This window comes from Oenanthe melanoleuca, chromosome 5, assembly GCF_029582105.1.
Source record: "Oenanthe melanoleuca isolate GR-GAL-2019-014 chromosome 5, OMel1.0, whole genome shotgun sequence".
Taxonomy (NCBI): domain Eukaryota; kingdom Metazoa; phylum Chordata; class Aves; order Passeriformes; family Muscicapidae; genus Oenanthe; species Oenanthe melanoleuca.
Window position 1 is genome coordinate 38,327,645 of NC_079339.1, and position 26,448 is coordinate 38,354,092.

General features: G+C 48.8%; 1 protein-coding gene across 1 annotated transcript; it reads left to right on the forward strand.

Annotated features, from left to right (window-relative positions):
• The first annotated feature begins 4,311 nt into the window (after window positions 1–4,311).
• On the forward strand, window positions 4,312–26,333 carry VSX2 (visual system homeobox 2). Its single transcript, XM_056493379.1, has 5 exons — window positions 4,312–4,750; window positions 5,867–5,951; window positions 8,760–8,883; window positions 23,449–23,629; window positions 24,624–26,333. The coding sequence occupies exons 1-5, from the start codon at window positions 4,312–4,314 to the stop codon at window positions 24,953–24,955; spliced, it is 1,161 nt and encodes a 386-aa protein (XP_056349354.1). The 3' UTR covers window positions 24,956–26,333.
• The last annotated feature ends 115 nt before the right edge of the window (window positions 26,334–26,448 follow it).

Sequence of the window (26,448 nt, forward strand, 5' to 3'; positions counted from 1 at the left end):
CTACCAGGATGATTCAGAGCAGGCAGAAACAGAGAGGTCTGCTCAGGGCTGCAGTAACTCAGCCAGCAGCTGCCAACTGGGAGCATTTGGCCATGGGCATGACAGGTGCCATAATCTCCTGTCATCATGCACTTTGTATCTTTGATTATTTAGAGATCAATAGACTGACATGTAAAGAAAAAGATATGTTCAATAGGACACTTGACATCAGAAGCTTCTTACATGGGAAGGCTTTTATATAGATAGAACACCCCTATCAGACACCATGAGTTTCATGGAGTTCAAGATTTTAGGGCCTGAAGTAAACATTACAACCTTCTAGCCTGATCTTCAAGATAAAATAGGCTACAAAACCAAATAATTTCTATATCAGGCCAATATCTTCTGGATGAGTTATAGATTATCTCTTAAAACCTTTCAGCTTTGGGTTGAAGACTTTATATGATAGACAGAATTTGTAACATCTGTAGGCAGGTAGCTCTGGTCAGTTTTTGTGTCTCAGCAGTTTTGATTAATACAGCAAGTATCTCTTCTTGTCATATTAGCATTATCATGTCTTATATCCATCTACAGTGCAACATATGGTGGAAGGATAATGTAAAAATGTCCAGTGACTGTGACTTCAGTGGATCACCAGTGTTCCCCAAAGTTTAAGAACACAGCTTAAAAAATCATACTAAGAGAGACTTTTATTCAAAGTATTTTCCATATATTATTTGTAAAGGAGACAGGCAGGAGCTGCATGCACTTCTACTGCAAAGGAGACCAAGATAATTGATACAGTGCTGGAAAAACCCAAAAGCTATTGTAGAGGAGATGGAAGAGCACAGGGAGATCAAGTCTGAGCTATCTGTTTGAATCGTCAGAGAATCATAGAATGTTTTGGGTCAAAAGGGACCTTAAAGATCACTTAGTTCCAAGCCCCCTGCCATGAGCAAGAGTATCACCCACTAGATCAGGTTGCTTCAAGCCCCATCCAGCCTGGCCTTGGACACATCCAAGGATGGGACATCCACAACTTCTCTGGGCAGCATGTTCAGTGCCTCACCACCCCTGAGTAAAGAGTTTCTTCTTAGCATCTAATCCAAATCTCTTCTCATTCAATTTAAAACCATTCCCCCTTGTCTTCTCCCTGTCCACCCATGTATAAAGTCACCCTCCATCTTTTTTTAAGCCACTTTTATCCACTGAGGTCTGTCTAGACAAAGACAGCTTTGAACCCAGTGCTGACAGAGACAACAAAGATCATGCTTCTGTAATAGAAATGGAGGAGAAGTAACACTTCTTTAGAAACTAAGGGGTTAACAACAAAAATTGCTTCTACTGGGGTTCAAGTTGTCTATGGACACAGGAGAAGGCTGAAATAAAGCTAAGACTGAAGAAAGAACCAAGTCAGCCCAATACATGTGCCTGGATGAAAGACAGATTTGCAAATGGGAGACGTGGAAACGTTCAGCCCCAAGGATAAGACAGATGAACTATGGAAGAAGAAAAAGGATGAGCTGGATCAGAAAAATGTGAGAGAATTCAAGGTTTCTAATGTTTCTCTCCCCAGGAAACCATCTGAGTCATGTAGCTGAGGAAAGCTCAAATAAAGCCAGAATTTCTTCTGGTCAAGACAGGGTGAAAAAGCTGGCAGAAATTAGTTAGAGAGGTATTGAAACACAAGTAATTATTGATATATAAGCTACTCCAGTATGTATCAGCAAAGCCCCTGTGTCTATACCTTTATATCCTGACAGTGGTCAGAGCATTAACTTTGTATGAACTACTTCTAATCACCTGTCAAGGAAGCAAAAAATGATAAAGGTGACACATGCTGTAGAGTGGACCTCAGACTGAAATTCTGATGGGTTTGTCAAATTGGGCTCTGTGTCTAGCTTGTGCTAGAAAACCCAAATAGTCCACATCCCTGTTCCTGTCCTTCAGCAGGGATGCAGAGCTGGGTCTGAAGGAAAAGGAGAGAAGTAGTGGAGCACAAAGAGCTGTCAGAATACGGGCTCAAAGTGAGAAGCAGCCCCCATGGATGCTCACCCTGTGTGAGCTCTGGGCAGCTCTTTAGGCAGAACAGCAGTGTGCACCTCCTCACACTGATGCTGGTACCAAACAGAGGTACTTACAACATTTCAGAGGGCTTTAGACCTGGTGGGTTTAGTTCTACAGCAGGCTGCAGCTTGCTGCCACATAACCCTCACAGTGTCATTCTGCCTCAGAGATGTTTGGGGAGGAGCTGTTTCTGGAGAAATTTGAATCAGTTTATGGAGAACTTGAGAATTAGAGAAATCATAATAAAGTTCTGAATAATTTATTGGCAAAATGATAGCTTGAATTTTTACCCTAACAGACCCAGTCATGCTAAGGCACAGCTTGTGTAACTCCAGGTTGAAAGCCGGAGAAGGAAATTACATACCACACCTGGGGAGCCCTAATGGGGTGGGACAGAGGTCAAACCAAGAACTGGCTAATGCAGACAAGACACAACCAAAGTTTGAGGTGGTAGGATTGTCTGATATGTCCCTGACAAGGCATGTAGCACAACCTCCCCACCCTCTAGGACCAAAGCTGGCAGCTCAAGGTCAGCTCACTGGTACAGGCAGTTGTCAGACCTGGAGGGACCCTCAGCAGGGGCTCCTCCCTCCTCTGCCTGGCAGCTGAGGGTCTCATTTCTGGCTCTGTCAGAGCTACATGCCTGTACCAGGCCATGCACCTACTGATCTGACCCCCACTCAGGGACTTGACTTCGTGGCCAGAACTTGGAGCTGCCTCATCCCCATCAGCTTGTCTGGTGGGGACTGAAGGCTGAGTCTGGATACTGCCCACAGCTGCTCTGCCTGCCTTGCTCAGGTACAGTGAGATAGGGCCAGGGCTCGGGGAAACCTGCTCCAGTGGTTCTTAACACATTTGACTCCCAGCTTTCTGTCCACTAGAAAGGAGCTGGCCACACCAGTGCCCTGGCAGTCTTCATTCACCTCTTGTGAACCATTTCCATCTCTGTGGAGACGTGAGTTTCTCTAAGATAATGGCTGGGAATATGACTGCCTCCTGCTCTAACATGGGACAGTCTCAGCAGCCCTGCCATCACACTGGAGATGCCCTTGGTTTGCTCAGGGAAGGCATGGTCTGCAGCAGCCCCAATTCTTTGGCTGGCCAAGACCATAAACCAGGATTTCCAAAGTAGGCAGGACATGCCCTTTGGGCAGTCCAAAACACTGGTGGCCATCTTGGACAGATAGCACAAATTTCAGAAACAGTTCCCTGCCCTTGTTTCACCATGCACCTGGCACTGGAGAGCCTTCTCCAGAGACAGGGACAGCTTTCCCCTGGGGACAGGTTCCCCCTCATGGGAAGACTGGAGCCATTGAGCCTGATGAACCACCCCAGTGCCAGAGAAGAGAGGAATAGGGAGCTGCTTCTCCTCGAAGCTGAGGCAGAAGATGGACTTTCCACGCTGATCTGGAGCTACAGTTCCAGCCCCAGTTTGGTATTCCATTGATTAACCGGCCCCACAATCACAGAACGTGCGCTGGAGCTCCTGCCTCAGGCTGAGTGAAGCAGGGGAAGTCTTGGGCTTTCTCGTAGTTTAATGTGTTTGGTTGGGGCAATGCTGGCAGGGATGAAGTGTGTGCTGTCTTGCCCACAGATGATTAAAGACAAGGCAATGAGGAGCTGTGTGGTTCAGAAACCCTGCTCATGGGCATGGATGTCTAGAGAGCCCAAGCAACTGTTTCACCTCCTCTGATGGCATGAAGCCGAATGCTTCAACGTGCAAAGCTTCCAGCTCTGTATTTTTAAGGAACGCTGCTCAGTTTAAATTCTTAGCTTATCTGCGAGGTCCCTAATTTCTCTTCTGACCTCTTATTTATCTCAGAGTATGGGATGAGCAAAAGAGCCCGTGGTTTCCCTACACGTAAGCCTTGCGCATCTCTCCTCCAGGGCCGGTGCCCCACGCCGTGCGTGTTTATGAAAGCAGGGATGCCTCCATCCATCCCTCCCTCCGTCCCTCCCTTGCTAACCCCACCTCCCCAGCTCGGCTGGAGGCGAAGCGGGGCCGGGGCCTGCGGGGCCGGGCCGCCCTTCTCTGCGCAGGGGCGGGCGGCAGCCCCAGCCCGCGGGCGGGCACCGGCCCCAGCCCGCCGAGCAGCGGCCCCGCCGCCGGTGCCGGCTTTTTGGCATCCCTAATCGCGGCTGGCCCCTGTGATTGGCTGCGCGGCTCTGACCCCGCTCGGGCTCCCGGCTGGGCGGATAAAAGGGGCCTGAGCCGGGGGCTCCCAGGCATTCCCGGAGCGGGCACCAGGGACCGCTGGCCGCAGCATGACGGGCAAAGCGGGCGCGGCGCTGGCCCCCAGCCTGCCCGGCAAGCCCAAGCCCGACGGCGCGGCCGCCGCCCCCGCCGCTCCGCCGCTGCCCCCGCCGCCCCCCGCGGCTGGGGTCAAGTCCAACTCCGGGCCCACCCCTCCCCGCTGCACCGGCTTCGGCATCCAGGAGATCCTGGGCTTGAACAAGGAGCCGCCGTCGCACCCTCGGGCCGCCCTGGACTCTCTGCCCGCCGGGCACCTGCTGGCGGCCCGCTCCGTACTCAGTCCCGCCGGGGTGGGCGGCGTGGGCATGGGGCTGCTGGGGGCCAGCGGCATCCCCGGCTTTTACACCCAGCCCACCTTCCTAGAGGTGCTCTCCGACCCCCAGAGCGTCCACCTGCAGCCGCTGGCCCGGGCCCCCGGGCAGCTGGACAGCAGCCAGACGGCCAGCTCAGGTAGGCACGTCCCCGTCCCCCGGGGACCCGCCGCGCCCCGCCGGCGCCGCCGCCCGCACCCGGCAGCCGCCCGCACGCGGTGTCCCGGCGGGAGGCCGCTGGCTCGGTGAAGGAAGGGAGATTTCGTTTCGATCCCGAGAATGAGGAGAAGGGCGGGCGGGATGACATTTTTCCCCGTCCGGGGCTGCGGCCGTGGTGTGATGGCGTGGCCCGGGAGCCCGGCCTAGGGATGCGCAGAGCCCCGTCGGAGCGGCCCCCGCGACCCCGCGACTGTCGTTGCCGGAGAATTGGGGGTCTTTCGGCATCCTTTTCCTAGACGGCACAGCCTCCCACAACTCTGCCTGCAGGCCCCGTTCCGCGGCCGCTCCGCTGCGGGTCCATCCGCGGGCAGCGGCGCCGGACCCTGGCTCCGGGGCAATTCCCGGCCTCCCTCCGGCAGCGGAGCCCGTCCCGGGCCATGCCCGCCGCCTTCGCCCGCAGCACGGCCCGCCGAGCAGAGCGGGACCGGAGCGCGCATCGAAATACGGGTCCCTGCTGCGTGCCCCGGCTGCTCCCTCGGGGCAGAGGCGGCGGCGTCCTGCCCTGAACACCCCCGGGCCGTGGCATCCCTGGGGAGCCGCGGATGGGCACCTGCTCCTCCCGGGGCTTGTTTTTGCCGGTAGCTCCATAAACCTCAATTTCTCCTCCCCGCTCCGGGGTTCTGCGGCGCAGTCCGGGATCCCCGGGCTCGGGCAGGCGGTCGCGGTTGTCCGGCCGCGGAGATGGGGCTGCAGCTTTCCCGTTTTCCTGCGGTTTAGTTGAGCTGCGTTTTATCAGCGAGGCAACAGCAGCCTCAGCAAACGACTCTGATGGAGAGAGTAGAGAGCTAGAGCCCGGTCCCGGCCCGGATCCTTCCCTGGCTGAGGCGAATCGCCCCGAGCTGCCCGCAGCGGCTCGGGAGCGGCGCCGGGGCCGGCTGGAGGGAGCGGCGGCGTCGGGCCCCGTCCGCGGCGCGATCGCAACGAAATGTTCGGCCAGAGCCGGCGGAGGGAGCGGAGCCGGCGGGCCTGGCCTTACCCGGGAGGACTCTGGCGGGGAGCGAGCCCCAGCCCACAGCCGCTGCCTGTCTTTCCGCAGATTCCGAGGATGTCTCCTCCAGCGACCGAAAAATGTCCAAATCCTCCCTAAATCAGAGCAAGAAACGAAAGAAGAGGCGGCACAGGTAAGACAGCGGCGGCCACCCCGCCCGCTCCCGTCGCCCTAGTCCCCAGGGAACCGGTCACCGGCGAGCCCCGCCGTCCCGGAGGGACGATCCGCTCCGGCCTGGAGCGAAATATCCTTCCCGGCGCCGGCCCTCGGAGCGCCCCGGCGGCTTCTCCAACGGGGCCTTCCCTTTATTCCTTCTCCCCGTCCAAAATAAATCGGATATGGGGACGTGCCTATAGGCAGTGGAGAATTCGACCGCAGGTGTAATTTTATTTATTTTTTTCTGGCTGCGGATCCAGGTATCCCAACTCGCAATCCTAAGCAGCCCATGAGCTGCGGTGGAACGCGGATCATGAGAGTTTGGAAGGGAAAATCATCAACTTGTCAGAAATAATAAAAGCTGCTTCCAGCTCCACATACAGTAAACTTAATATTGGCTGTCAGCAAGACAGAATTCCTACCAAGAATTTAAATATTTTATTACATGAAATCAAATATTTTGCCAATAGATTAAATAGTTGGGAATCAGAGACAGCCTGCAAAGAAGCTGAAGAAGGCTGGGAAACTGTTTAAGGAAACGAAGATCCACTTCGGGATTTGGTTTCCTATAAGCACGGTCAGGGGAATAGACTTTGCTGGACTTCTCCCACAGTTAAAATGGAGTTGGTTTGTTTGTGCTTTATAAACAGAAACGAAAAATGCCTTCCTGGGTTCTGGCATTGCTGTGGCCAGAGTGCCAGGACAAAGAAAGGCTAAACACCATCCACTGAGGGTGATTTAGGAATAATTAAATCAATCCTGCCACGATGCAGGAAAGGTGGATTAAAAGACGCTCCAGTGAAAGCTTAGCAGGATGCGGGGTGGAAGGAGACCGATCCCAGGAGACATCCTGCTATGTGTGCAACAGGAGGCTCGGTCTGGAGGGCTCGTTTCCAAACCCGGGCCCCCTCTCCAGGCAAATGTATCTAGTTTGGGTGCTATGGAGTAAGTACAAGTTAATTTTCTTTATGCCCCAGACAGGGCTGGTAACACAGCTGGGACTGGTCTACAGGTCCCGATCTGGATGAGAGATAGGAAACGAAATTTAGATTTATTTTCAGTTCTAGACAGAAACAGACCTTCAGCATTTGACTGTAGTTGTATATTCTGTAGTAAACAGTTAAGACTATACCAGAGATTGTACCAAAGAAGGGCTGGAAGATGACTGGCCAATAATCTGCAAATAGCTGCAGGATAGAAACCCCAAAAGGGGCAGTGGATTGTGAATTGCAAAAGGGACAGGGACTACCCGGGCATGAGTTAAAAAGGGAAAACTTGAACTGAATGCCAGCAAAACCCTCCCGCCGATGAGCCTGGACTGGCTGCCGTGCTCCTGTCGGAGAAAGATGGAGGGGAGTGCTTGAAATCTAAACTGGATCAAAATTGGAATAATTTTTCCTGTGGTCCCAGAGAGAGAAAATACATGATTCGGTGTGCCTCTGCTGTCCCTAGAGTTCACAGATTTGTCAGAGTTGAAGAAAAACTGTTTGAAAAGAGAATGGATTTAAGAGGGAATTTAAAGAAGGGTCTGATTGCAGGCAGGTCCCTTGCATTTGCATGCTGCTTTTGTTAGTAATGCTATCGATCTGGTGGAATCCTTTTCATTCTGTGCAGCGGAGGATATTTCTGATACTTTCTGTTGATGCTCTCTGGAACTGAAAGGCTTTTCTGAAATTTGGGTATATTTTTGAAAAAGACTCAATTTCCTCTTTCCTTCTGGGAAATACATGTTTCTTAGATTGATGGTAAATTTATACATTTGCTTTGCACAAGGGCTGCAATTCGTTGTTGGGTTGGGGGTTGTTTTATTTTGGTTTGGTTTTTTAGTTGAGGTTTATTGTTTGCTTTGGCTTTTTTGTTGCTTTTTTGTTTTGTTTTTGTTTTGGGTTTTGTTTGGTTGGGGGTTTTTGTTTGTTTATTGTTTGGGGTTTTTTTGCCATTGCAGTATTGTTAGCTTTTATAAAAAATTGTGCTTTCTGTTTTGGAGGAGTTGAAGGGTGGGAGTTTTAACCCTCAGGGAGTGGAAGTGTTCCGAGACTTCTCATCCATCTGCTAGAGAAGGGCTTTCATCTGTCTCGGCTTTCCAGCTGCTGATTTTTCAATTTGGTTGTCCCAAACTGAGAACTGGCTGTGTGGAGGCGGGTCGGGCTGCTGCCTGCCCAGGAGGATTTCTAAAGGATAATGGGGTAATGCAAACTGGCAGGGAGCAGCCAGCAGGATATTGGAGGGGAAGCAGCCAGGGTAAAGGCAGAGGAAGGGAGCTGGTCCTGGCTCTCCTGGGGAAGAACTGGTGAAAAGTGGTGGGTTAGGGTGCAGAAAACATTTGGAGAATTTGTCCAAAGACTGAGACTCAAGGTGAAGGATTATTTGCTCATGGAGATTGAAGAGGCTAAGCACCAGCAGCTGGGAAAGGGCTCAGCACCTCTCCAGACGGGGTGCTGAGGGGATGCTGCTTCATCTCAGTGTGATGATCCTCACAAGAGGCAGCAGAGGCTGAGACCAGCTGCCATCACTGCGGGTGCTCGCTGCTGGGGAGGCACTGTCTCCAGGGGCAAGTCCCTGAAAGGGAAGGTGATTTGTAACTGCTAAAAATGCTGTCTTCTGGCATTTTCCGGTTCTCCTTTCACCTGGCACTTGACCTTTTGTGCACAGAAACACAGTCGGTGGGGAAAAGCTATGTGTTAGCTGGTTACCCAGGTTTCACTATTTTCAGTGTCCATTTCTCTGACTCTTCATCATCTTTGCTGCTGCTTGTGTTTTGATCAAAGAGTTTTACTCCCCTCAGGACAATCTTCACATCCTATCAACTGGAGGAGCTGGAAAAGGCTTTCAATGAGGCTCACTATCCTGACGTATATGCTAGAGAGATGTTGGCCATGAAAACAGAGTTGCCAGAAGACAGGATACAGGTAATCACATCTCTTGGACCCCCTTGTTGTGCTGCTCTCAGCCATGTTCATCCCTCCATGAAGGAAAGCTAGTGGCATGGGAAAGCTGACGTTTTTCTGAATAAACTTCCCCAGGCTGTCCACTCACTGCTTTTGATGGGTAGGCAGACAGATCAGATATTCTTGGCAGATTTGTATTTGGTGTTTGTATGTCGACATGTGCTGTGCGTGGTGTGTTGTACCAGTGACTTGGGGTGTGTATAACAGAGAGAATCCTAACTCAGAGAGGGACAACAGGCATGCAAAAAAAGATGGCAGCATTTCAAGGTCTTGGTAAAAGCAAGAACAGAGCCTCCCAGAGACCATGTCTGGGAGGCATTGCTGAAGGGAAAGAGCTCATCTCTGCTCCTTTGGCCACAGAAGGATGCTCAGGGATGGTGTGGGCAGCTGGCAGAGCTGTGGGCAGGATGCAGTGAGGGAATGATGGGTGAGTCCCAGTGAGATGTTTGCACCACGTCTGCACTTTGTATTTACCTCCTCAAGTGATGTTTCCCTGAAAGGTTCTGGGGATAATTTTTTTTGAAATTTTTTTTTTTTTTTTTTTTTTTTTTTTTTGTTAATCTGTTAAATTTTCGGAAGTTACCAGCTTTTAACATTAGGTTTTGGCTGTTGTGCTACTGTGAGGAGGTAGAACAAGGTGGTGTGGAATATCCTTGTGGGTGGTGAATCCTCCAGCAGGAAGGAGCAGCCTGAGCTGCAGGGCTGGGCCAGGACCAGCCTTTGCCATGCATTACAGCCAGAAAGCTGGAGAAGCCTTAACAGCCACTGTTTACAGTGTGGGAGGCACACTGGACAGAGATAACATGATGTGCACACGGGTGGCTCCAGCAGCTTCTATTGCCTCACTTTACCCCACGGATTGCTCCCATCAGGTTTCTACACAAGGCAAGGGATTGTAATGCTCCAGCCTTGAGCAGGTGGAGTTCAGGTCTGGCTGGAAGTTCAATTGTCCTGGTTCTGCTCACAGTGGCAGTGGCTGGCCTCTGTGGCTGGTGCATGGTAGTTTCTACAATACTTGTCCTGTGTGCCATGCAGGGTTGGGAGGGTGCTGGCTTCCCTGGTTCCTCCTTCTGTTCATCCCTCATGCATGCCCAGCACCCACCAAGCTGTGTCCTGAGCTTCTGCCCCTTCTTTGCTGAAGAGATGGCCCAGGAGGCTGCTCTCTTGTGGGTTTGGGATATAGCTCAGAGGACACTTAGCAGGATAGCACTGATGCTGGAAGCTGCTGAGGAATGACCCCATGCAGGGACAGGAAGATCCTCCAAAACAGAAGTGTAGCCTTTTTTTCCCTTGGTCCTGAGCCCCCCTCACCACCCTTACTCTTGTGCTCAATCAAAAATGACATTTTTATGAAAGCAACTAGTGCTTCCTATCCCATTGACCTGTCAGACCTCCTGCTGATCTAACAGGTTGTAGATAACCTGTGTGCTAACAGGATTTCCACCAGCCTTCAGAAATAATGGCCCACCATCTGAAATTCTGCCTGATGCATTTGGATTTTGCTCTGAGAAACAATGCTTTGCCTTTAGAAGGAGTGAAGTGGATGGAGGGTCTCTTCTCCACTTGTGATCCTGCAGGACATCAGGTCAAGAGAGGAGAGACTGTTCAGAGTTTACTGTTGCTTGCAGCCACCATTTGGTGCTGGGCTGGAAAGAAGGTCCTTTGATAGTCCATAAAAGACCTTTTCAAGGAAGAGGTTCATCTAGTGGCACAGTGTATGTTGAATTCCAGAGGCCCCATTTCTCTGGCCAGAGCTGAGAGCATGCACTCTGTGTGAGGTGGAGTGAGATGATGTGGCAAACAGTGTAGAGCTGACACAGCTTGTACAGCTTCAGCACCTGGAGCACCCTTCTAATGCTGAGGTTTGAGCTGGAAATTAAATAGCAGGTAAAGCATCTTAGCTGTCACTGACTTGTCTGCCCTGTCATTCTGCAGCTGGTTAATGAACAACTCCTACTCTTCCTGTATTTCAGCTTTTAAACCTAGGAGGGCTCCTTACTGAGACTGTTCTGCTCTTGAGGTCAGATTAGACTTGGACAGCAGCAGCACCCCAATGTAAGGCTGCTCTGAACATCAGGTGTAACTAATAGCATGTGTATTCCAGAAAAAGTGATTGTGAATAGCAGTTTTGCTGATCATGAAAGGGGAAATAATGAGAAACAACAGAATTTCTGTGGCATCTGCTGAGCACCTTGCTAGGGTGAGCATCAGGCTCACAGAGGAGTCCTGAGCACCACTGTTCTTTCCAATAGGTCAGCAGTAGATTGTCCCTTACCCACATTCTATGAAATTTCCTTATCCATATTTTTTGTGTGTGACAAGCCATGGCAGGGTGATTCCAAATTTTGATCATATTTCTTGATATTTTACCTCATATTCCTTTTGAACTTTGCACCTTTTTGTTACGAGCCTAATTCTTTCCCCCTGGTCATAAAGTCCACGCTCTTTAAATAAATCGAAGATATTTCTTCTCCTGGCTGTCACTTGTGGTTTTTATCATTGCTTAAGCAAGTTGTAAGGATCTTTCCTGAAATCATCCTTCATAAATCACATGCTCATCGGTTAATCATGTGGTTGTTCTTGCCTGAAGCCCATCCTGTCTGTCAGCCTTCCTGGAGATAAGGGACCACACACCTACAGCTGCATCCCACCAGTACAGCTGGGCTTGTGGTCCCTTGCAGAAAGTCTTGGATTAGCACTAGTCTGCTTGCTTCCTTACTTATTTCTATTTATCTAATTCTGTCACTTCAAACTTCTTTTAGACAGATTTTATTTTATGCTCAGGATTTTCCCTTCAGTGTTTTGGGTTTCATATGGAATTTTGTTAACTTTGGCTAATAAGCATAATAACAGCTCTACCAGCTCTGAGAGTGGCAAGAGGGGGATGCCACACAGGGCAGCTAGCTAGTAACACTGAGTACTTTGTCAGTCTCCTGGGATTTTGAATACATGTAAATATCTTAATATCCCATGGCAAGAAGTTCTGCAGCAGAACTGCCTGAGTGCAGTAAATCTTGCTTTGAATCTCTTAGCATCATTTAGTGCCCCTTGGAAGAGACAGCTTACAATGAATCTTTACTCCCATCTTCATAATATTTATAATTTTACATGGTTGTGGTTTTTTCCTTGCATGAGTTTCTTGTTGCCTGAGGGATCTCTATAGTTTTGCATTTTCTTTGTAGCTTGTGGTTCCTCTCATCTTTCAGCAATGCTCTCTCCCTCTTGTAGGTCATTAATGAAAGTGTTTTCTAATATTGTTGTGAGCATCACATGTTGTGGACTTCTGCAGCACTTCATGTGGTTTCCCATTGGATCCTCACCTAAGACTGATACCTACCCCTTATTTTCATTCATGGAATTATTTCTCAGGAGGTATTAGTCAAAGAGAAAGTAAATCACCTATGAAATTTGATGTGAAAGTGAAATTCAGAGAGGGCAATTGAAAGAATGATATATAGGAACTGTTTGCAGGTGAAGCCTTCAGCAGAACACTACAAATATCCATCAGAGGCCAAGCAAGTTACTGGCTTAAGAGAACATTGAATACAGGAAAAAATATTCAAACCTCCATTTAAGGAGAAGATGAAAGTGTATTTTTTTTTCCAAGGCAAACACATACTGTGTATGTCTTATTCCACACTGAGCTGGCTGCTCCTGGAAAGAAAATGAGCATCCTCCCATTGGGTGGCATGGGAAAATAATTTTTTTCATAGTGAGATACTATGTACAAGTCAGATCAGATGTCATTGTGGCCATTTTGCAAGATACTTGAAAAAGACCACATTAATCAATGTATTTGAAAGAATATTCATAGGAGTTGAAGTGCCAGTATTGGAATAAATCCAGACTGTTCTGTAAAATCCAAGAGAGGTAAGTAGATTCCTGTGGGGAAGTATATCCTTAGTAAACATTATGAAATATTAAAAGTGTCCTGAGGCTGACAAATACTGCAACATCTGACTTAAATTGCTGTTTCTCATAGCAAATCTCTTAAGTGTAATGAGTAGATTTTAGATAAGTTATCCCTATTGAATTTATTAATACATAACAGTTCCAAACTTTAAACTGAATAGTTACAGTATTAAAGTTCAGTAACAGTTTGATTTGGGGATTATTAAAATGATTGTGTATGTTTGTCCTTAAAAGTATGTCTCCTACTGGTCAAACAAATTGATTAATCAGTATTAAAAAAAAAAATAAAGCTTCTGACTGCCATTGTAGGGACATTAGAGTCACCTTTTAAGGGAAGTAATCAATTAAAAAGGGTAATAAAACTGCTAAAAATAGTCAGTTCTTGTCGTTAAAAGATATTATGGTAATTATTGGATGAGTTTTTGGGACAAATAAAATTGCTCACATAAGCAAAAGGAATCCCAAGAAGAGGCTGGAGCTGTGTGTGGAGTTGGGATTGTCTGTGCACCCAGCAAGCTTTATCAGACAGCTAAGAGGCCAATTTTGGCTAAAAACAGAACAAGGTCAACTAAATCTTTAATTGAAAAAGTATTGGTTTAGCTATCAGATTAACACAATATCACTGTGAAGCCCTTTAGGAGTTGGACAGGGATGGAGGAATCAGGAGGAGTAATCACTGAGAGGGAAGCAAGTTCCAAGGTTATTTTGCAGGGACAGAGGCTCACCTTCCCTCAGCTTTGCAAAAAGGTTTTCTGTTTAGAGATGAGCAGCATTTGACAAGGCTGAGGAACCTGTACTGCACTGAGTGTGAGCTCAGGAGTGAAGGCACGGGTCCCCTCAAGAAACATGACAGAAACCATGAAGGAATAAATAATTTACGCAGCTTTAGCAGCCCTGGCTTCTCCCTCTCCTGCCAGCTTTTCCTACTGGGTGCAGTGTGCATCCCACGGTGTGAGTATGGAATGCTGTGACTGCTCCATGCAGTTGGTGACCTTTGCTGAATGTGTGCCTGGACCAAAGCATTACTCACTGCTGCAGAAAGTGGTGCTGTTGGGTTTCCTAAGCTTATCACTATTGCTCTAAGAAGTGAGCACCTATGTGCTCTTGTTAAAATTTTGGGTGACTCCCACACATGGAACAGAGAAAGGCCAACATGAGGCACACTGCCAGTAGGTTCCAGCTGGTGTCTCTAAAGAGCAAATTGATGGGGATCATGTAGCTGGAAGGAAATTACCAGAGTGGTTGGGGTTGTTGGACGTAGATTACTGAGGTGAAGGACAAGCCAAAAGTGTTGCTGTTGTGTGAGCCAATAACTTCAAATTATATATGTTTTAAGAGCCCTGCAAGCAGTTAATAATGAAATAGAATTGAGCAGTTAGTGCTGGCTACCTTTGCCAATAATTTGTGAGCACTGGGGCAAGCCATGACTGTGTGATACCAGATAAGTGTCATAAACTTCCCCCATGCTTCTAGAAATGTAGGAAGTATACAAGTGAGAGTAATAAAACTAATCAAACTTAGTGGTTTACTGAAAATATTATTATGAGTTTTTCTCATGGCATATGGTGCATCTCTGCCTCCATGTCTTTAATTGGTATGTTAGGAGTTCATCCACTTTTCTGCCTCTTCAATAACATGCTTGTTTAGTTGATCTAAATTCATATTCATTTCCATTTTTCAATTAAGAGTTGTTTAATTTGGCCCTTTCTCTAATGGATTGTTTTCATTACCCTTTATCAGTGGCCTGTTTTCAGCCCATGTGCTAGAACTTGGTTTACAAGTTAATTACTAGAGCTGCAAACAGAGGGGCTGGATGATGGGCAAGAGCAGGGGCCCAGGCAAGCCTTTCCAAAGAGATTCCTGTCTGAAAAGTCTTACACTACATACTTTGGGACAGAGAAAGAAAATGTGGTAGGAGAAAAGAAGGAAAATGGAGGGCTGGGAATGACATTTCAGCTTCTTTAAGTGGGGACTCTCCTGCTTGTTGCTAGACCATGCAGATTGCCTGCTTGTCTTAGGGATTTTATCCTGCTACAGCTGGGGCTGTTAGGTGCCGTTTTAAAAGGTCATTTTGGTGCAGAGGTGGAGGTGTAGAGTTATGAATATTTTCTTTACCCAGGCACTGCTTTATCCCTCTATGTTCAGTCCCTGAATTGCTTTAGCCACTGACCAATTCTCTAAATGGGACAGAAAAACAAATGAAACCAAACTTACCCGTTCTTGCCTTCTGCTCTGTTCTTGAAAGATGATTATGGCTGTCCCAGGATAAGGGACTGTGAATTTGATGTGCTTCTCCACAGTGCTGGGAGGGAGACAGGTCTCTACAGTGACTCTGCTTGTCCTCTCCATGGTTTTGAGACACTTTCAGCAAGGATCTGACACCTTCAAGCATCAGGTCACACCAGCTCCCTGTGAGAGGAAAGACAGGAGAGCAACAAAATGTGCTGAATCCCATTTCTGTGGAGTGCCTTGGCAAGGACTTCCCCCATCATGTCCAAGGGATCAGGAATGGCTCTGCATGATGCCAGGCTCTGACAGCTCTTCCCTGTACTCATCCCCCCATTTTCTTAACCACAGTAGTTGAAGGGCTAACATGTCTCTGAGTTACCTTAGGCATTGCAGTTCCTCAATCACTTTAGATCTTCTGGAAATACTATCCCAAATCCCTGTGCTGGGAACACTTTTATTCACTTCTTCACTTAATGATGAACTTTATTTTTTCTCCTCTGATACCACTGCAGTTTTTCACAGCTGATTTTTAAAAAATAATTGGTCATCCCAGCAATTTTAGTAGTTAATTCCTCTCCAGCCTTATGATGCCTGGCAGAGGGAACAGCTGATGGTTGTGTCCATGTTTTCCTTTAATGACCCTTTTATTACAAAGTTTTCCTCCTTTCCTGACTTTGAATAGAGATTTTTCTAACAGTTCAATAACACAGGCACTCTAGACACTCAGTTAATTTACTCTCCCCTTTATTTCTTAATGGATCTATTTCTCTCTGTAATGTTTTTCTTTTACTCTGATAGATTTCAAAAAGCTCTTCTGATTCTTCTCTGGAAGCACAAACCTGCTCTCCTTTTTATTGCCCTTCTCTGTGGGTATTCTGTGAGCCAGGTTTTGCCCAGGCACTGTAGAGCAGTCCAGTCCTCAGCAGACACACCAAGAACCTCAATCTCCACATGCATGAGGCTGGCAGGTACTTGTGTGGAGCAGAAAAGAGGAACTGAGCTGGACAGTTTCTGCAGTAACTTAGAACAAAGATGCCTTACTGTCCTGGGAGCAGCAGTGAGAGGTGCTCAGTTTAGGACCTGCCTGGTGTGAGAAGCACACTTTGCTCACTTTGCTCCCTGCTTTCTCTCTCAGCAGATATCTGGTGGGCTCCCAAATGTCTGAGCAAAGGCAGAGCTGAAACTGTGGCTGCCACTTTGCTATTAGAGCTTTTAGCTGCAGCTTTCTCTCCAAAATTGTATCAGGGGACTGCAAGCCAAGCATTGCTTGTGTCTGGTCACCTTTCTGTGAGTTATCTAAATGCTCATGCCCTTCATGTTGCACACTCATAAACACAGGGGTTATGTCCCCTCCCTGATCTAGAAGTAACCTAGTGAGTGACTTGTGCCTGTAGTGAGCTGCTCCAGTGTGGACAAGCAGCAGCACCTTGCCAGGCTGGGTTAGCTGGTCCCTGTGTCCAGGCTGCCCAGGACAGACCATGCCCTTGGGAAGCTGTGGTTCACCTGCAGCTTTGGGACCCACATGGCAAAATACTTCCTCACCCTTCACCTTTTCACCCTTACCCTTTCCTTTCAAGACTCTGCTTGGCTCACCCTGAGAGAGGGCTGAACTGGGAGTGTTGTTGAGAAAAAACTTCCTGGAAGGATCTAGCCATCCCATCCATGTGAATATGCATGATAAATACCTGTACCAGACACTGCTCACAGCCACATGTGCCTGTGATGTCCATTCCAAGACAACTTGATTTATGTCCATCACAACTTTCTGGTATCTCTGTGTCCCTCCACTGCCAGCCTTCCTACTCAGAGTCCCCCATCACTGTCACTACAACAACTACAATTTGTTGTTTGACTGGATCAACTTTTTCATCTTATATGATGACCATGACAGATCAAGGCTCAGTGTCTAAGTGGCAACTACATGCATGTCCTCACGTATGTAGGGGTGGGCTTGAGCCTTGTCAGGGAACAGTGGGCACCACTAGCACTGCAGACACCATCTCTTGGTGCTGCACAGCCTCTGGTGCCTGTGTTTTTTTCTGGAGGTCAGAGAGCACCTTTGCCCTTTGCTCAGTGTCTGCTGATGCAGGGCAGGGCACCATGGAGATGATGCTGGCATGCAGGGGGCATCCCAGAGCACAGGCAGTGCTCCACAGCCTCAGAGGAACGCTAGCATCCCATGGCCTGATTTCAGGGCCCATTGAAAGGCATTGTGAAGGGGATGTGACATTTCTCCTCTGACTGTCCTGACTCACCTTCTCAAGCAGGAAAGTAATAATGCAATGTGTCCCTGCATGATTACAGAGTGCATTACATACAGATGTTTATGAATATCTATGATAAAGTTTCCTCTGTGCTAGAGGACCTGCAGAGCATGTTAGTGGGGGAAAAGAAGGCAAAATGAAATAATTCAGGCTGGATAGCAGCTTGGTTAATGGAGTCAGGTACTGTGATTTGCCAAAAGGATGGATGTGCACTATCACCATTTGTGACAATGGCAGATGTCTCACTGGGTTTCTGTGGATTAGGATGATGACTGCACTCTTGTCAGCTTTCTTGTGACTATCATGCATCTATGACTCTGATGTTTTTCTTGGTTTTCACTCAGCATGTTAGGAAAAGAGGAATTTGGGTGTTGATCTGCCAGGTCCCAGCATATGGAAGCCTATACTGTAGTGCCAGCTAAGCTGCAGGTCAGCTGGAGTCACAGTGTGGCCACGGTGAAGTCACTGTCTCAGAGATGCATTTGCTATGCAGATGTGTGCACAGGCTGAGTGTGTGCTGAGCCACTGATCTCACTATACTGACCCTGCACATCGTGTGCACACTTGTTTTTCTTTGGGGAAGATGGGATCCCTGCAGCAAATGAAGCTCTTTGCTTTTGAAAGGTTACAAGAACTGAAAAATCATGCTGCCACACAAGGACAGGTGAAAACCCCAGATTTACCAAGGGAATGCAGTTTAAGACATGTTTCCTGGTCAAATGGGATTTTATAGCTTTGGTTGCATAAGTCAGATAAATTGCAACAAATAGTTATTCTTGGCCCATGTAGTGCTTTTAAGACAGCATTCAGAGACAGGCCTAGCCTGCAGGACTGCTGGTAATATCATGTACATTTTTGCTGGGTGCCAATTAAACCTGTATTCAATGAGTGCCCTGTTACTCTTTTACCTTAGAGGAGACCCAAGCTGGGATGCACCATCATGTCTTCACTCAAGAGGGATGAGGGCTGTCTCACAGCTCATCTTGTATTCTCTGGTTGGACCTGTTAGCCAAGTGGGTTGGCCAGAACTCCAGCTATTATCAGGAAGGGCTCTTGCTGTGTTGTGTACAGGAATTGCCCTTCCTAAAGCGAGTTCAGCAAGCTCTTTCCCAGTGTTAGCAAGAAGAGGGATGATGAGTCCTGCCATCAGCCATGCAGCCCATGTGCAACCTTTACTGCTCTCATTTAACTTGATAACCACTTTACACCAGCCATAGAAAGTGATGTCACCATAAACAGTACCAATAACCTTGATGTTACATTTGAAAAGACAGCAATAAACTGTTTCCAGGCTTACACAAGTGGTGCAGTCTCTACCAGCAGTCAGGAAGCTTTTCTGTAGTGATTGCTGAAACGGAGGGATTTGAGGAAGCCCCAGGGCACAGTCAGAGCTCATGCTCTCATGGCAGTCTGTTACACAGCCCCAGTACTCATGAGTATGCCTGGGGACATGCTCCAAGCATGAAATGAGGCCATTCTTTGCAGTGTTCACATCTTCAGGTCCTGTCTGATATGAGGATGAGGACATTGCTGTTTTTCCAGAGGAGGTTTTCATTTTGACCACTGTCATTAAGTCTTGGATTGGAGAGGGAGGAGATAGAAAGGGAGAGGTATAGTTGTCATGAGAAACTGGGTACTGAGATGGCAACAGAGCACTGGAGGGCAGCTCGAGGTGGTGTCTGGTCTGCAGCTCGACCCCCCAAAGTGGGGAATTGGCAGACAAAGAACATGGGCCTGCCTGTGCCTGTGCCTGTTCCTGTGCCTGTGCCGGGGAGATGGTCTCAGCGGGACTCTGGGCATCTCGGGATTTTGCCCCTTTAGGTGCTGTTTGCCAGCAGCTGTGTGCAGCAGCTCCCTGAGCCTGGCAGGCGCCGTGCTGGTGTCCGTGTGTCCGTGTCCGTGTGTCCCTGTGCATCTGCCTGTGGCCATCTAGCGGGCACTCGGCTCCCGCTGCTCCGGGCTGGGACCGCGTGCGCTCCTGAACCTCTCCTCGAAATGCCCCTGTGGGAATGCTGTGTCAAAGGCAGGAGGAGAGAGTTCACCTTACCAAGCCTGGAATTTTCCTTTAATAGATAAGGAACGCTTGGGCATGGAAAATACATATTTTTTTATATTAATAAGGAAGTAATTCCAATATAAATTCTCCCATCATCGAACCCTAGCTTGGAAAGTAGCTGCCAAGAAAATGAGTGTTACCAGTGGAAAATTTTAGGTGGAAGCAAACCAGAAACAATACACAAGAAGACCACAGATGTTTTAAAATATCCCTTTGCTAATTCAGATTTCTCAATTATGGCCAGCCTCAGGGAGATTTCTCTCTTTAGCAGACAATGTTTCAGGCATTGATTAGGTAAACAAACTAATATGATTTATGTGGATAACAAGGATGTGTCAAGTCTCACGTCCCCATGCAAAATGAGAGATTTCTCCTCCTACAATTTGCTCTTCTGCATCATCAATAATCTGAAGGAGTATCAGTTGTCATTTGTGATTCAGAGGAGGAAACTGCTGAGATTATCCTTGCCAGTCTTGACTCCAGAACTCCCACTCCAAAACCCTTGCAAACCTGTAGTCAAGTACAGAGTGCCTGAACTTTTATTGCTCTGGGCAGTGGGCACTGGAGGTGAGAATTAAGGTGATGATTAAAGTTAGAAACATTCCCTTTTATAAGACTTTGCAATACTGCAAGAAAAACCTGTCCACTTTTCTCAATTGTTTTTTTTTTTGGAGGATAGGCTTCCTGGAACAAGCTTCCAGGTTTCACAAAGAGTGTTTGTGTGAAAATAAAGAAGTGAGAAACTTCTTGAGGTGTAACACATTGGTCAAAAAGACACCTCTGCACATCATATTGTGACAGCTTTGCACAAACACATGCTTCAGTCTAAAAGGAATCAGAAGGTTTCACCACTGTCCCTGAGACATGGAATTAGGAGCAGTCTTTACACCATACCCTGGGCTGTGCAACAGAGAACCAGATGAAAGTGAGTGAGAAGGAAGGTGCACAGTACAGAGCAACATCAGTAAAACATTTCACAAAGCTGAGCCAATCCACGGGGTGGGAAGGGACAAGAGGAAATGTGGACAAACGCAGACATTGTTTGAAACAGACCAAATATTACAGAGTCAGAGGAAGCTGTAGGGTAGATAGCTCCAAGCAAGGACAGTAAGCAGCTAAAGAATACCAAAACCACAAGAGATGTGTAAGGTGAGTAAAGTGTAATGTAAGGGTGAAACCCTCTCCCAGAAAAGTGAGGTGCCAGTAATAAATAACTGCGTATTTGGTTGTTGTGACTGATGTACCAACACAGCTGAAAATACCTCCGAATTACTGAAATCACTGTGTAATTCAGCTCAGAATCAAGGCATGTGAAAATTTTGGCAACACATTGATAAATTTGAAGAAATCACTGAGTTCTTCTTGTAAATGAAAACCCCACTGATGGAGCCATCTGAATGAGGACCAAAATCATGAGAACAGGACACAAGGGACAATCCTGCTGATCTGAAATGGCATGAGGGCTGCCAGTGCTATGCTGGAGCTCGTCACCCAATGCTCCTCAGAATGAGCTTAACAAAAATGCTGGGATCTGATCCCAGCAATACTCAGTATTGAGCACCATTAGTTTCACTTAATTTCATGCCTCAGGTGAAGGTATGGTCCCTGGTATTAGAGCAAGATGGTCAGTCTTCCTGATTTCTGTTCTGCTAAACATTCTAGGATATCAGACTTTCATTTTTTCCTAATCAAAACCAAGAGGAAATTCCCATCAAATGACAGAAAATTTGTTTTGGAAATCTCAGAATGATCTTACTTAGATGTTGATGCAATTTTGATTTTCTCATTTGGCTTTAAAGCATAGATTTTGCATGTCTTAGGCAGCTGAGATTAAAGTACAGCATTCAGAAGAAAGCTATAGATAATTTTGATTACGCTTCCAGTGGCTGGACACCGTTTTTCTTGTGTGATTGAATCAGCAGTTTTTGATTGAAGATTTTCTACCAGCTCTAGTCAAAATTGGGCTGCCAGCTGGCAAAGCTTCTGCTGCCTCCAGGATTTGCGTAACACTGCCATGGCAAAGGGGATGCTCCAGGGTAGCAGGTTTAGTGGAGTGGGCAGTGCTGGGACAGGCTGAGACCCAGCCAGGGAAAAGGAAGAGGAGCATGAGGTATGTGGGAGTATGACAGGGGCATCAAGGCAGGAGGGAAGAGAAAGGGCAAGTGGTAAAAGCATCAGTGAAGAGGCACCTGCAGCTCTGCACCCTGTGCTCTGGGAATGAGAGGGTTGCATGACCTGGAGTGAGACCTTCTGCCAGCATCCTGCTGGCTGCACAGCCAAGCAAACCCGTGTTTCACACAGGCATGGAGGAGAGGGCAAAGGGAGGAAGCTCTGCATTCCTGAGGGTCCTTGCTTAGGCCCTGCAGGATTTACAACCACCCGTGGTCCAGGGGTTACAGGCTGGCAGTATGAAAGTGTAAATCAAACTGTTTATCATGCAGAGGAGGTGCCTGTGGTGAAGCAGCCTCCTTCCTTTGCCTGGTAAAATCCTCTCTGACATGCACAGAGTGTCTTCTGCTGGGAGAAGCTGGGATCACAGCCAGTGGGATCACCACCCCACCCACTCCACAGAGCTGGCTGGGGGAGCAGGCTGGCTGGGCTCCTGGGAATGGCCAACCTGGCTGTCATCAGCGCTAGCCACCCGCCTTTATTGCCTTGCCACCTGAGACCAGGACATCACTCTGTGGCATCACTCTTGTGGTCCCCATGGCAGGGCTGGGGGACTGGCACAGACCCCCAGTGCCCCCCACTGCAGCTTGAGCTCCCCCACAGCTACGAGTAGTGGGGACAAGAGAGGGTTAAGCTGTCAGCTCTGTAATGTTAAACAGGTGTCAAAGGCACCTCCATATATCTGCAGATTGAAATCAAATTCTTTGCAGTATAAAAAGATAAATTACCCAGGCGATTCCCGCCTCATCCCACTCATCAGGCCAGCGCCAGACGGCAAGCAATTTTTTTTTTTAATGTGCTAACGACCTAATCAAGCAATCAAGTCGGAGAAGATTGCGGAGTGACCCCGAGCATCCATCTGCCAGCGAGACCCCGACATTCATTTCCATTCTGCCGTGTACTTTCCGGGAAAGGGAGGGAAAAAAATAGAAAAGGAAAAAAAGAATCCTAAACAAATTAACACCCAATTTTCTGTGAGTCTAATTAGTTAAATGAGGAGGTGTTTGGGGTGTCCACGGGGAGGGAGGGACTGCCTCTCGGAGAGGGGCCTGGTAACTCCGTGGCATTAATTAGCGCAGGTCAATGGCGTGGTTCCCTGGGGACCAGCTGCTTTAATTTCCCGTGATATTTCAGTGCCTGAGGCCCATCGATTCAAACTGAAATTAACTTATTTTTCAATCAGGCCTGGGCTGCCCCTGGGGCTGACTCTTCCTTTGCCTCCTTCTGAATAGACCTCAAGCAATTTTTCATCTAAAGCTGATGCCTCTGCTCGGGGGGGAAGGGAGGGGAGCCGGGGGGGAGGAGGGTGAGGGAGACAAGAGGAATGGAAATCGGAGAGAGAGCACTAATAGATTTCTGCGAGTATCGCCCCCTCCCTGCCATTGCTGCCCGCCTCTCTGCTCACTGCCCCCCAGGTCACAGCTCAGAGATTATTCTGCCAATTTTCTGAGAAGATGAGGGGTTTTTCAAACTGGGAATTCAGGGCAAAGCGCACAGAGCAGCTTCCCCCTTCCTTGGACCATCCATCCCCATCCCAGCCCTCCCTGCAGGCACCGCTGCCTGCAGCCCTGTAGCGCTGCTCAGACACACAGCAAATAATAAGAGAAAATCCCAGGCACGAGAGCCAAAAGCTACTAGAAAAAAGACGTTGCAATGGCAAATTAATTACATCCTATGGAGAGGGATGGGACCTGCTTTCTCACTTGCCCCTCACCACTCCTTCAAGGGAAGGAGGGAGAGATACCCAGTGTCTGTAGCATGGGGGAAGAGGCTGTATTGCCTTTGGGATACACATACACCCACCTGCTGCAGAACATGCAGTATTCCTGCGTGGGAAGGGGCCTGGCATACCTTCTGTACGCACAAAAACCATGTCCCTCTTGTCACCTGCTGCAGGTTTGGTTCCAGAACCGCCGGGCCAAGTGGCGGAAGCGGGAGAAGTGCTGGGGCAGGAGCAGCGTGATGGCTGAGTACGGGCTCTACGGTGCCATGGTGCGTCACTCCATCCCGCTGCCCGAATCCATCCTCAAGTCTGCCAAGGATGGCATCATGGAGTCCTGTGCCCCTTGGCTCCTGGGTAAGAGAGCAGCCAGCTTCATGGGGGATGGCAAATGGGTAGAGACGGGGGGGGCAAGAAAGAAATCAGAGTCATGTTGAAAATAGGTGAAGGGCAGGAGGGCAAGGTCCCGCCATCCTGCTGCCCTCGATGCCTACATCCACCAGTGATCCTTGTCAGTAGGGTTTGACCACTCATCCCAAGTTCCTGCTGGACCTTGGATCATGACCTGCAGAACCTGGCTGGGACACATATTTGCCCACATGCTCAGGCTGGTTCTAAACTTCAGTTCCCATGGCTCAAACATCCTTCATGCCCAGCTTGGGAGCAGGGGCTCCAATCCTTGCCCAAGGCAGGAGGTTATCCCAGTCTCACTCCTCCAGCCCTGTGATGCTGGATGGGGTGCTAGGACTCCCAAAGGATCTATCTTTGCCCAGGTTTGACTTGGTTTTCTGTGCAGACATGGAGGTAGCAGCTACCCTGTCACACTCCTGCTCTTTGCTTCCCTCTTTCTGACCTTCCAGGCTGGTTCTGCCTCAAAACTAGTGTCTGGCATCTTGACAATGGGCTGTCCTGTCCTTCCATCTGTGTGAATGGAGAGAGGCAGAAGGGTGGTAATGGTTTGATACAGAAATAGAAACATCCCTCCTAACGAGGGATCTCCTTCCCCAGTCTCAGTGAAGCTCAGGCAACTATGCTGCTATCTGAGACCCTGCTCTCCATGCAGGAACAAGTTAGCTTCAGGTTCACAGAGAGAAATTAAAGGGAGAGTAATTATAGCCCTTTGGGACCAGCCACCATCCACAGATGCTGGGCTGCCCCAGCAGGCAGCTGCCTTGCCTGGGCTGCCCTCGCGCGGGGCCAGAGCGAGTGGCTCGCTGTGACTGCTGTGTGAAGCGAGGGTTTCTGCTTTTCCTTAATTCTGGCCTCTCTTTATCTTTGCTGTTTTCAGTTCAAGATGGCTTTCCCATGCCCAGGCGCTTTTCTAAACCCGAATACCAACAATTCTTTTTAGGGATGCACAAAAAGTCTCTGGAGGCAGCGGCTGAGGCGGGGAGGAAGACAGAGGTGGAGCGCCAGGCCCTGCCCAAGCTTGACAAAGGTGACAAAGAAGAAAGGGGTCCTGATCCCAAAACCACCATTTCCCAGGAGGAACTGAGAGAAAACAGCATTGCTGCCCTCAGGGCCAAAGCTCAGGAGCACAGCACCAAAGTCCTGGGGACCATTGCCGGGGACACCCCAGCCCCGGGCAGGAAGCCAGAGACGGGGGAGGAGGCGGCAGTGGCGGAGGACGAGAGACAGACGGAGAAGTTGAACTCATCGCAGAAGGAGGAGAAGTTGATCTAGGGGGAAGAGAAGTGGCAGAAGCCAGCCCTGACAGACGCTGCGTCCTCTGGGGGCCACGTTCCCCCGTGGACTGCCAGGTGTCCCCGGCCCCCCTGCCAGGGAGAGGGGCCCCGGTCTCTGTGTTGGGGGCTGCCTGGTAGGGGTGCCCACTGCCTGCTCCCCTTGAGCACATCCCTGCCCCTCGCTCCTCCACCCCACCAGGCCTTCCTCACCCCCCCACCTCTTCCTTTCGGGGGACCGGGAGGTGTCACATCATCACTGCCACCAATGACACTAAGGCTCTGCTCCTTTCAGCCTCACAACTGGCTCTGGGGCTTTCTCCTTCTGCTGCAGCCCCAAAGCCCGTTTGCCATCCTGAAGCAAGCCTGGTCCCTGCTGCCATGCCTCTCCTTGGTACACATCTCTGCCCAGTGCTGCCCAGGCCCCTTCCCCTGTACCTGTCCCACTGTGCCCTTGGCAGACACACCACCTTCTGCTGGCCTTCACCTCTGCCTGTGGCCCGGGCTGCAGCAGGACAAGCTCATGGCAGTGCTTGCCTGAAACGATGGCCACCCATCTAATGTGGTTTGCACCTTCCACCCATCTCTCCCTGCCCAGCACGGAGGTCTGCTGGGAAGGCACTGCAGCTTAAGAGCAGTTATGTTTTGCCTCTCTTTGGCAGGGAGAGGCAGGTTTAGCCCACAGGCACAACACCCTGGTCCCACCTGGTACCCTGGGCTGATCCCAAGCCCATTTCACTGGCTCCTGCAGGGCTGGGCAGTTGGGTCTGACTCTGCTCTAAATACCAAAACCCTACACCCCTGCAAGAGGTGATGAATGGTGAATTTACTTATTGAATACATTATTCCAGGTGAGACGACAACATCCACCTAATGTATTTATTGAATTAAATTTGTCCATCTCACCCTCTGAGTGTTAAAGGGAATGACAGCCATGCACATCCACCCTGATACACCCTGTAATGTGTACATACATCCCATAGGAGCACATGCAGACCCACACAGCCAAACTCACTCCATGGTACCATCACCTTCCCATCCCAGTAAAGCACTATTCCCCCTCCAAAAGCCGTAGGACAGTGACTTCCAGGTGACCCTTTCTGTCCTGCTTTCAGCTGTGAGCACCCTTTCCCAAAGCTACTGTTTTTCTTCTATCAAAGGGTTAAGCCCAGTCATCCAATCCCTGTTTGTCTTTGTCCCCCGATCGTTTGACGTGTTAGATGATAGCCCATGGAGTGTAAATAATGTATATACAGTGAGAAAATAATTCAGTATTGAGGTGTTTGAGATATGGAGCTGTAACAACTTCTAGTCATCCAGCATCTGTGATTTATGTGCCATTTTCTGTAAAGATATGAAGAAGAATAAAACTAAACAGGAATTCTGTGTGCGAGTCCAGTCACCAATGTTCAAGGAGGGTGAGTTCAGCCAAAGCTGAGGAGTTGGATGTTACGCTGTAGCCAGAGAGAGCTGAGAGATCCAAAGTGGCTCAGA